Source organism: Triturus cristatus, chromosome 1_2, assembly GCF_964204655.1.
Source record: "Triturus cristatus chromosome 1_2, aTriCri1.1, whole genome shotgun sequence".
Classification (NCBI taxonomy): domain Eukaryota; kingdom Metazoa; phylum Chordata; class Amphibia; order Caudata; family Salamandridae; genus Triturus; species Triturus cristatus.
In genome coordinates, this window is record NC_140580.1 from 718,392,025 (window position 1) to 718,404,466 (window position 12,442).

Below are 12,442 nucleotides of genomic sequence, written 5' to 3' on the forward strand. Positions count from 1 at the left end.
TCCATTATGGTCAGCTAGCTATCATTGCCTCTTTCCCCTCTGTTCTCTGTTGTCCATGTGCATGGTCCTGTCCCCTCCCTATTGCTTTCTATGGATTGTTGTGCTGCACTCCCATCCCGCATGCCCTGTGTGGTGTATTGTGCTGCTGCAAACCCTGATGCCTGCCCTGTAGGGTCAGTTTGGTGCACCTCTCCATGTCCCTCCTGTCCTCTGTTATCCGAGTGCATGTCCCTACCTCAATTCCTCCTTCCTTCCATGATCCAATGTACCATACTTGCGAACATTTTGAACTTGGTAAGAGGGAGATTTTGAAAAAAAACTGGGGTATTGATTTTCCCCTTTGAGGTACATTGAAAAAGAGGATATTGTAGACAGGAGACAGATCAAATAATGCCCATTTGAGCTTAAAAACATTGGACGTTTCCTGGCTGAATCGGGTCTGTTGGCATGTATGGTTGTACTACCACTGCCTCTTCCTTCTGCCCACAATGGTCTATTATATTGCCACAGCCTCTCTTGCCAGTCCTGTATTGTTGGTTTGTTGCCCCTGCCCACCTTTCCACTGCCCTCCATAGCCTGTTGTGCTGCCACTGCCCTTCCTGCCTGCCCAGTGTGGTCAAATTGTTGCCTCTGCACCCTCCTACCTGCCTTCAATTTTCAGAGTCTGTGCCCCTGGCCTCTGCCTCTCAACAGTATCCTAATGGACAGCTAGATTGCTAACATTCTATATTTATTACAAAAGTGTGGAACGCCTGACGTCATCTTGATGTAATCAAAACTGTAATACCTAGAGCATCTCCTTTAGAAATTAGATATATGAGAGGGTCTTATTTGCATCCAAATTATGGTTAGTGCTCTAAAAAACTAAAATGAGGACATATTTTCAGAGTTTTCAAATAGTGGCAAAGCACTTTTAAATTATTTTTTATCTTTATGTTTTTTTTATCCAGTTGACCACTTGATTAAATGTTGCACTTAGGGGACAGGATGTGGTGTTGCTTCCAGAGCTGCAGACTTTGCAACTGGGGAACCAGGTTGGAGTTTCTGCTTCAGCTCGACATTCTGTGATTCTGGTCGAATCACTTAATCTCCCCATGTCTACAACCAAAATGAATTTGTTCTTGTGTGATGTAACCAATGCTCATGTAAAGCACTCCAATACCTGACAAGTCTGCACTATATAAAACTGCAAAAACACAAAAAATGAAAAGTGTTTTGCACACATGTGGGCTACATCTGGGTGATATTTGTGCTGCATTTGGGCTCTTTTGTCTCTGGTGGCCATCTTGGGAGATTTATTTGTTATGAAGTTTCCTAATTTCCTCATTTACTGCAGTCTCCTCAGTAGGAAATGCTTTCAGTTTTTTACTTTGATTCCATCAAGAAGGTATTCAGATATGTCACACATTTGCCATAAATTCTGAATGTTTGCACTCTAGTTGCTCATTGGATCACTGTAGTAAAGCTACTGCTCACCACGGAAGTCTGCTGCTGTTATTAAAAGGGCATGTTTCAGTCTGCATGTCAGAATATTTTAATGAAATAAAAGAGGATTTGAGAAGTCACTCAAAATGTGCCCTAATTTTTCTTTCTTCAGCACTTATCATAATTTCTATGGCAAAATGAACCCCCTCATTGTGTTCCTTTTTAAATTAAATGTTTTAAGTGTTACCAGTTTATTCCAATCAAGATGGCTTCAGGTGTGCCATACTTTTGTCACAAGTAAGACAGTAAGCGCTTTAGTTGTTCTTAAGAACACTCTGGGACATTCTGGCATTGGGCTATACTTGGGCTACATCTGGGTGATATTTGTGCTACATTTGGGCTCTTTTGTCTCTAGTGGCCATCTTGGGAGACTTATTTTTTATGAAGTTTCCTAATTTCCTCATTTACTGCAGTCTCCTCAGTAGGAAATACTTTCAGTTTGGTTCCATCAAGAAGTCATTCAGATGTGTCACACATTTGCCATCAATTCTGAATGTTAGGACTCTAGTTGCTCATTAGATCACTGTAGTAAAGCTACTGCTCACCAGGTAAGTCTGCAGCTGATATTCAAAGTGCTTGTTTCAGTCTGCATGTCAGAATTGTTTAATGAAATTGAAGAGGATTTGAGAAGTCAAAATGTGCCCTAATTTTTCTTTCTGCAGCACTAATCATACTTTCTATGGCAAAATGAACCCCCTCATTTTGTTCCTTTTTAAATTAAATGTTTTAAGAGTTACCACTTTATTCCAATCAAGATGGCTTCAGGTGTGCAATACGTTTGTCATAAGTAGGACTGTTAGCGCTCTAGTTGTTCTTTAGAACACTCTGGGAATCTGCAGTAGAACACAAAGGAGTCAACTGACAGTTTCTGCCCATGTTTTACTGAGAATGTCAGACTTCATTCTCACATGACTGAGAAAGATAATGTGAATTTACAGAAAATATGCTCTCAGTTTAGCTTATAGATCACCTTTCAAACCTCTGTAGGAAAAGCATGAGAAAATAGCTTTCTCTTAAACATGATTCATGATATCCCAGCAGAAGGCTTTTTCACATGGTACACATGGTAAAATCACCTTAGAACACACCACAATTCCTAAAATGAGTATGGTACCATCAACAAATGATTTATAATGTAACTAAAGTCTTAAAATCTTCTATTAACTGCAATGCTTTTTAATGAGGTGCTATCATGTATATTGGTCCCAAGATGGCTGCCAACACTTCTTGGATGAAGTGCTGACAGCCAATCAGATCTCACGATGAGATGTGTGGTTAGGCTCCGCCCAGATATATATGTGATTTTACTTTTGATTTTCTCAGGAGCTACTGAACAGATTTACACCATTTAACCAAAAGGCACGACTCTGAACCAAGGGCTACCTTTTTGCCAAATTTGGTGTAATTCCGTTCAGCAGTTCGGGTTGTAGCTGCGACTAAAGGTTCCTATGGAAAATTGCATGAGGAAAACACGTTTTGGGACCCCCCTTTTTAGGCCTCGCCTGACCCAGCGCATGCGCTGGTCTGGCGAGACATTTTGTGAGGGCTCCAAAAAGTGCTACCAGGCCAGCCTGGAGCTACAGTGCATGAGCGTGGGGGCGCGTCACGCTTTACCACGATTAGTTTCTCTTTTGCCGCTTTGATGTTTGATCACGATCACTTTCGCGGTCCCACGGCCGCTTTGATGTTCTCCGTGAGGCTTCAATAGCAGCAGTTAAAACAAGCATTGGCATAGCCAATAGGTCTCGCTTTTGGGACCTTATAAGTGTTTAGTTATGCAACTGTTGCATGGCTAAACACTTATAAGGTCCCAAAGGCGAGACCTATTGGCTATGCCAATGCTTGTTTCTCATGCCCCAGATTTGTCCTGTACGATACAGGAGCTAGTGGACGTGTTTGCCATCCCACGTATCCTACAAACTGTTGCTTGTCCTTTATGTCAAGTGGTAGACCAGAAATACAACACAGATGTGGGTTTATAATGGCCACTAAAGCTTTTAGAACACATATTTTCCCCTATCACACGTCATTTTCTTCAATTACAAATTAAGTAGTGTCATTCAGGTGGAAAGGCTAAAAATAAACCGTTAATCTGATGGTCAGCATTCCTGACCAAAAAAAATAAAATTTACCTCTGCAAGTGTCAGTGCCAATCACACCTACCTAAAGAATCTAACACCCATTCAAAACCCTAAAGCAAATCCCAAAAATTACAAAACAAAATATCCTGGCCAATGCTACTCACCTAAAATAGCAGGTTAATGAAGCTAACACATACATCAACCTACATGGTCTTTGTTAGACGTGGTTTTTTTTAACTTGCGAATCGGAAAGTAAAAAAGGATTGATCCAGAATAACCGACTTTCAAACATTGTCTCGGTTGTGCAGTCCTTACATTCTAAACTCTCCACAAGACGTTGGTATTCTAATAACGAACTAGGTAGTGCAGGAAAGGAACCCCCATTCTCTGTCTTTAACTTGCAATTTGGAATCATTTGTCCGTTTTGACTCCATTCCTTCAAGAACCCATTATCTCAAAGAAACAGAGCATGGGGCCAAACTGCTTGAGCAGTCCACACTAGATCCTGCCAACAAAGTAGCAGACACCAGTCAACTCTCACTACCAGAAATGTATCTTAGACCATTTATTAGATGTGCATCATTCCTGTTTCCCTGGATGCAGCATAGAAACGGCCCCAATATGAGTTATCAACAGTATGCTATGCATAATGGACGGCTGACGAGGACCACTGGTCTTGTTGTGCTCCTTATTGGTTCATCTTGTTTTCCAAGTTGTTCATCCTCCACAATGAGTCTCCTATATAATTTCTTGACAGCCTGGACATCACCTGCTCTCTCAGTATCTACCTGAAAGTGTTGTCGGTCTATGACATTACTACCACCAGCTTGGATATACCAATGTACTGAATGTCCCTTCGGTGGTCACTCCAGGTCACTGAAATGGATTCTCTCTTTTTTTTCACTTTCAGTCAGCTCTCACTCCACGTTTGTAGTATGGACAGTTGATTAGTGCGCCGTCTTCATAGTCAGCTTAAGCGCGGTACTGAACTTGTCACTTAACCTATAGCTATGCCTAGCACGTAACATCAACATTTTTGAAATCTACAAGCAAAAGGCACACATGCCACAGGATTCCACCTATGCAGTTAAGTCTGCAAGGGTAATGCTTTACTGATCAGTATCTCTCAATATCCTTCCTGACACATCTGCAAGTGGCCACCTGCTTGTCTACTGGCGTCCTTATATCAGGCTAGACCAGCAGAATGCAGTAATACTTCAGTGACCCCCTCTGGAAGCCATAGTGGTTTTTAATACAACCTGTCAGGCATACTGCCTGCCTTTCCTATGTAACTTGGTGAACAACTGATTGCTCCAGTAGCACCCTGTCACTCCAGAACAAAAACTACCCACACCTGTAGGGCTTACAATCTAAAAGGAAATAGATGATATCTCAAACCTTCAGAGTGATTCTTTACCTCAACCCCGATGCTGCGTCAGAAGAGATAAGAGTCAGAGGAGATAGAAAATGTATCTATTTCAATCTGAACCAGTGACTATAGTTAGGTAACCTGGGCACTCGCTAAATCCCAGCAAAATATTTCCTTTCCCACCTGGCAAGTGTACTCTTGACTGATGTAATTCATCCCACTGTGAAGTAAATTTTGTATGCCTGCACGATGCATTGTCAGTTTGGCCTGGTTTCTGCTTAATAAAGTTATTAAAAAAATATATAAATATTGTAAACATTAATTTCTGCGTCAGGTAGTTATTTTAGTAAAATGTCTTTACCCACTTAAGTCTGAAGTGTTTTGTTAAGTGAGGAATGATGTCTGCTCTGATTACTACTACTTTTCCTGCAGCGATCCTTTACCAGGAGTACAGTGACGTAGCCATTAATCGCGAGATCCAGCGGCAGCAGCGTGAGGACACACCATTGGAGGAGGAGGATGATGGTGATGCACCTCCCAAGGCTAACCTATCCCCAACAAGCTCCTTCCGCTCACAGCGCTCTTCCCGGGGCTCCACTTTCTCACTCTGGCAGGACATCCCTGACGTCAGGGGCAGTGGGGTACTTGCCACCTTGAGCATGCAGGAGCGGAAGCTGCGGGAGGTGAGCTAGTAGAGCAGGGAAGAAATTGTAATGCCTTCCTTATATCTCTTCATTGCTACTGCCTCTCTTCTTTACAATTATATCCCACTCTTTTCTTTCTGTGTTGTTCTCTCTTCCTGTACTCTTTCTCACCTTTTCTCACCTTTTCTCCCATTTATCTTTTTTCTCATTTCTTGCGCTCCTCAGTAGCCTTGTCTCCTTTCCCAACTCCTGACCCAAATTATAAATCCTGACTAAAATTATCAAGGCTCAGGCAGATAAAATCTCTCCGAGCCTTGCTTATCAACGCCTTTTCTTTTTTCCTTTTCTTCTTTTCTGCCCCTCATGACTTACCTTCCTCATCACAGCACCTGTCTACCTTAATCATAGTCATTACTCCCTCTTCTGCATCCTCCTCATCCTCAAATGTGAGGTGATCCCTCTTACAGAGTTATGAACCATGCGCCAGAAGTGAAGGTCCTATTTTAGATATGAATTTCGTCTGTGTTTATCACCTCAAAATAATGATCTCCCTACCTCCACCACTTTCTCTATCTTTCTCTGCTCTTTGATGGACGAGTCAGGACATTTTTTTATGAATTCAAACATTTCTTTTTAATTTAATTACATGTCTCTGTACTGTATATATTATCGCTGTAGCCCAGTTTAATTTTGTGTGCCTCTATTGGAGGTGTTCCCCGTTTGTGTGCTGGGCTGAGGTGAGGTGTAGTTTTGCATTTAAGACCTTGCTGCTTAGAAGCTGCGTGGCAGTGATTTAGACCATTACCAATGCATAAGTATGTGTACGGTTGGTAACGGGGAGGCATCACCGCTTCGTAGTCGTGAGAACTCTCGAGAAGCGATATCTCGTTACTATGCACCTATAAAGCAGGAAAGATACTGCTCTACCACATCTCTTTCCTGTCTTCAAGATAAAGGGCTAAAAGGCACAATCCAGCCAGCATGCTGTAGAGCTGCTGCTGTTCAATGAGGAGGAAATTCTTCAAATTTGCTGAGTATAATTAGAAAAAAACCTTAGTTTCAAAGCAAAACCTCAGCAAGAGGAAGGCTTCTGTTCCCAGTATACAAACAAAAAAGCGGTTGATCTACCTCTAAAAAATCTTATAAAGGACATTTTATGTACAGAGCAGGGAAAATCTGAATAAAGCTAACATTCTGCGCTATATATCACTAAAGATTTCAAAAAAGCCTTTCCACAGACGCCGAATGTTCGCACATCTTCGAAAACGAGGATCCTAGTAGTATTTTGGCAATTATGGGAGAAGTTCCTATAAGATGTCACATTTGATAGCCTCTAGGCAGTGGCAGCCTTAGCGGGTGCTACGATAGCAGGTCATAGACTGCTGTGGATGAAGTCCTGGAAACTAAAGTCCAGTCAAAGTAGTCTAATGAAGCTGTCCATTAATGAACTGTATGAAATGGTTCATATAGTGGCAGGAGAAAGAAGGATTTTCATGCATTCAGATTGGTGTTGAGAAAGAAGTTGTTTATGTTTAAACATCCCTCCCAAAACATCCAGAACAAACGCAATTTTCGTGGCCAGACTTGTGGTCAGGGGCCACATTTGGAAACAAAACCCAACCTTACAGTCCCAGAAATGACTATACGGAAGTTGGGGCAAGGTTAAGACTTTTCTGCCATCACTGGGATATTTGTATCACAGACCAATGGGCGTTCCAAGTGATGAAGGATGAGTGCCGTATTCCTTTTGTCAAGGAACAAGTGGTCCCTTCATCTAATTTAAGAACTGAATATTAGACATAGGAGATCTATACATTCTACATCAAAGAAATTACAAAATGAAAAAAGGCAAACGTTTATTCAATTATATAACACAAAAGGAACAAACAAAAATAAAGAGGTGAGTGGGAAGCAACTGAAAAGTAAATTTACAGCTCAGACATTTTTTAGTGACTGTAAGTACAATGAACAATTTTAGTCACAATTGATTAGAGTACCAATACTATCAAATTTATAAAACCAGTGTATTTGGGATAGTTATTGTAGCGTATGTCGACGTTTTGATCCCACTTATAAATATGGGGAATCATCATCAGGACCTAATTTTATGCCTGAGACTAAAAATGCCTAATATCAACCCCATTTGAGGTGGGGAATACCATAGGCATAAGATTGGGAAATCGGTCGTGGCAAATGCTGAAGGTTCGATAGGGGGACTTCAAGATAAGATAAAAAACCGGGAGATTACGGTCAATTTGTGGATCTATAGAGTCAGTCGTTTTGACAAGAATTGCCAAAAGGAGGGTCTTTAAGTGACAGCCCAGTAGTGTTTTTTGATGAACCAGCAGGGGAGAGAGCCAAGACACGAGAGTGTTTCACCCGGTAGGGAGAGAAAGCCATGTAACCAAAGTCTGGAATGAATGCAGGAAGGTCTTCAGTGCCGCAGTGTGTGCGAGAGAGGTCTGTCACAAGGACATTTCAAACTGACCAGCTGGCTAAAAGAAGTGTTGATGATTCAAGCAATGATTTAGGGGTCTAGGTGCTTATAGAAAAGCAAGCAGTCATACCGGTACATTTGGATGAAAAAAGATAAGGATTTTATTGTATCCTATTTTTGGTCCCTTAAATTCGACGAGAGACTGAGACCAGTTCTGAACTTCAAGAACCTGAAAAAATAAGTCTCGGTGGGGACTTTCAAAATGATTACTTTTAAAATGATCATTCTGTTGCTCGCAAAGAATGATTTACTAGCGATTTTAAATCTTCAGGACGCTTACTTTCACGTCCTCATTTATCCTTCCAGTCAACAATTTTTCTGATTTATGATGGGAGACCAACATTTCTAGTTTTAGGCTCTGCCCTTTGGTCTGGCAATATCTTCCAATGTCTTCACTATGGTACCTGTTCCTGTTGGTGCTTACCTTCAGTTGTGTGGTGTCACAGTTTTCCCGTATCGTAATGACTGGTTATTATATCCTTGCTCTTTTTTGAATCTCAAGAAAACTTTGAATTGGTGACCAGAAGAGTCTATCACATGGGTTTTATTGTCAACCCTTAGAAGCGCTCAGTCTTCACCCATCGCAAGAGAGGATGTTTATTGAAGCTCAATTCAACACCCTCTTGGATCTTGTGTTACTGCCTACCCTAATAATTGCGACAGTTCAGCACAACATCACGCAACCCTTGAGTCAGTCCAATACAATAGCAAGAGTGTGGCTAAAAGTGCAAGAAGGACTGTTAGCAACTACTACCACAGTTGACACTAGGGTGCACACCTGAAGCCTGTGGTGAACTATGTTCTAAGTTGGTGGTTCAAAACAGGCAAGTTTACAAATCCGTTATACCCATCATTCCCGAAATAACTCTGAAATTGGGTTGGTGGATGCTAGAGAACAAATTATTGAATGGAATCCCACTGCAGTATGCTGCTCCACTATGGTTAACCACAAATACCAGTCTTTAGGGTTAGAGGGCAAAGTTGGTCGAGATTTAAATGAAAGGGCCCTGTTCACAGGAGAGAAAGCCTCCATTCATCCAACTGGAGGGAGTTGTCGGCAGTGTGGTGAGCACTGCAGACTTTTGCCCCCCAGTTAGGGAGAGAGAATGTCTTAGTGAGACGGACAATCAGTTATCAAGATGATATCACAATCGCCAGGGTGAGAAAAAGAGCATGGATTTGAATCAAGTGGTGGATCAGACCTTTGCCTGCTCAGTCGTCCTTCTCCAGGGAGCGGTTTACATCTGGGCTCATTTGAACTTTTATGGTAGCAGCCTCATTCTGAATCTTTCATCTTCAGTGCCTTACCATCTGTCAATTCGGGAGTTCAATTGAATATGTACCCATTTGGATCACCCTGGATGGATCTATTTGCATCGCCCCACAACGCAATGCTTCTAGTCTCTGCTCGGATGAATCCTGCCCTCAGGCTTGGGATTTGGATGCCCTATTTTTTCCCTGGACTTAGGGAGTTCTTTGTACTTTCCCACTGTTTCCCCTCCTCCCATCAAGCAAGCCATTTATCAAGCCTTTAAATCATTGGGGAACGTGGTACCTTCTCACATCCAGGGTTGATCCCCTAAGGCAGTTTTGACTTCCTCTCCAAAAACTATGTTGAGTGTCAATAGGTCTTAACAACTTACGTTTGGAAAGCATCACAGGATGGATTTGTAATGTTCTTATGATGTAAATATCTGATAAAGACTTCTAGCCACAGATTTCCTTGCCTTAGAATATTACTCAGGCGTCTTGACTGGATTCTGGAATTTTCATGAGCAGTACTTCAGTGCACCAATAGGTGGCATTGTTTGGCTCTGCATGGCATCGTTTGCGTCGTCCGCATCAGAAGTAATGTTCACGGTGCCCTATCTTCAACCTACGCTCTCTCAATTTCTTCCTCAAGAAGGAGAAATTCAAGATGCTAACTCTGGCTCCGGTCCTGTCTGCCCTGGAAACTGGATGGTAGAGTTGGACTTGCAGGATGCCTATTTTCACATTCCCATCCTACCTGCCGACAGGTGCAACCTGCTGTTCTTAGTGGGACACAAGTGTTTCAGTTCACTGTGCTACATTTTGTCCTCACCAGCTCCCCTAGGGTGTTCACCAAAGTGATTGTGGTGGTTGCTGATGATATGCAGAGATCAGGGGTGCCACTCTGACCCTATCTCGACGACTGTCTGTTGAAGGTCGACTCGCCCCAGGCTGTCCTTTCCCACCTCCAGACTATGGTAAACCTTTTGCATTTGCTGGGGTTCACTGCCAACATGCCAAAGTAACACCTGACTCCCTCTCAGACGCTTCCTTTCATCAGAGCCATTCTGGACACAGTGCAGTTTTGGGCCTATCCTCTCGAACGGTGAGTTCAGGATATTTGGGCTATAATACTGATGTTTCAACCTCTATCCTGGATTTCAGTGAGACTGACTCTGAGGCTGCTGGGCCTCATGGCCTCCTGCATCCTGCATCCTGCTTGTGACACATGCCCGTTGGCATGTGTGGGCTCTGCAGTAGGACCTGAAGTTCCAGTGTGCGCAGCATCAGGGGAATCACTCCAACGTGGTCAAGATCTTGGAAGGAGCTGCAAAAGACCTGCAGTGGTGGCATATGAACCGCGATTGGGTCAGCGACAGACCCCTCTCCCTTCCCCAACCAGATCTCACAGTGGTAACATATGCACCACTCATGGATTGAGGCAGCCATCTGAGAAAGGTGGAGATCTAAGGACTCTGGTGGAAGGAATCCGAACTCCACATCAACCAGTTGGACCACCGACCAATCTGATTGGCATTGAAAGCCTTTCTACCCTCCATCCAGGGAAGGCTAGTGCAGGTGTTCACGGACAAGCCATGTCATGTGGTACCGCAACAAGCAGGGTGGGGTGAGCTCTTGGATCCTTTGTCAAGAGGCCCGTGTCTCTTGACATGGGTGAAACAGCAGGGCATATCCCTGGCGGTGCAACATCTGGAGGGTTCTCTGAATGCTAGAGCCGACAAACTCAGTGGAAGGTTGTTGGAAAGTCATCCTGTGCCCTGGGCACCCCCCAACTTTTTGCTGACTGGTACTGGTGGTAACCGACTCTGACTGACCCTGGGCTCTGCCTAACCCACAGCTTTCCAAACTTTTCATGTTGGTGACACACCTTTTAGACAATCGCGACCTAGTGACACGGTAATGCGAGCGAGCGAAGCAAGCCTGCCCAAACTAGGCTTGCGTTTAACTCTTTGGTCCTTTTGTCACTTTACTACAGTGCTGAAAGGAAGCCCGTATCACACACGCACAAACAGCAAATTCATAGAAGAGGATTGGACAGCAAAAAAGCTACCTGCTTTTACCAACGTTGCTCTGGCCTTACTCTCTGCGCTGCTCAGTGCGCAGAGGCACTGTAGGGGAACCGAAGGAAAATGGCGATCTTAGTTTCTCTTTCTGAAACTTAAGGAGCTGTGCATGCTGGGAGGGAAAGAGGTTTCAAGTGAGGTTATGATAAGCCATACATCTGTTTCAAGAAGGCGGCTGCTTAAATAACACTTTTCCACTATCTTTAATGCTTTAATACATTTCTGATTCTCAACTTTGCTCCCATGGGTTTCAAATTAGTATTCCAATATCCGTCTTAATGTTTTTTTTACTTTGCTACAATAAATCGGCCATCTCAGAAGCTTTTGGAGGACCCAGGTTACATAGGTTCTGCAGGGCCCCTCTCTGTGTTTACGGCAGCATACAGACCTCGTTCAAAGTAAAAAAAGTAATTGGGCACATTTTGAGGCAGCTGCAGCAGATGACACAACCTTACCATCTACTACCCGCCATTCTTCCTTGTCACCGGGCTACCACTCGTGTGAAAAACGAACCGAGCGCCAGGAATTGGGAGCGGACTGGACTGCGCATTTGACGCCCAGAAGTGATCCGTTTCAATGCCCATTGCTTATATCCTAACAAAACATAAGCAGTATGGCTTCAAAAGACCACAGGCCATATTATCAAGGAACAGCGATAACATTATCGCCGCTTTAGCGGCAGGAAACTGCCGCTGAAGCGGCGATAATGAGCTTGATAATATGCCCTTGTGAATTCTTATAGAGGCCCAGGTTCACACCAGAACCTGGGCTTATATGGGAATTCTCCAGGTCATATTATCAAGCCCGTTATCGCCGGTTTAGCAGCAGTTTCCTGCCGCTAAAGCGGCGATAATGTTATCGCCGTTACTTGATAATATGGCCCCTCATTCGTGTACACATAGCCGCTGTACACATTTTGTTTTCTAGTTCACCCATCAATCTGGTATTTCAGTACCTCCAGGAATAGTGCACAATTCCCACCCAGGGAAAGCAATGCTGTTCAAAGAGAGTCGAGAAAACAAAAGTAGCGC

The 12,442-nt window shown here is 43.2% G+C and overlaps 1 protein-coding gene across 2 annotated transcripts in view; it reads left to right on the forward strand.

Annotated features, from left to right (window-relative positions):
- The window catches only part of ARHGEF19 (Rho guanine nucleotide exchange factor 19), a 305,405-nt gene that overhangs the window by 214,093 nt on the left and 78,870 nt on the right, over positions 1-12,442 (forward strand). For both annotated transcript variants that reach the window (XM_085608601.1, XM_085608602.1), the window contains one exon: positions 5,368-5,618. In XM_085608601.1, coding sequence (XP_085464727.1) covers positions 5,368-5,618 — 251 coding nt within the window. The remainder of the gene's footprint in view (positions 1-5,367; positions 5,619-12,442) is intronic.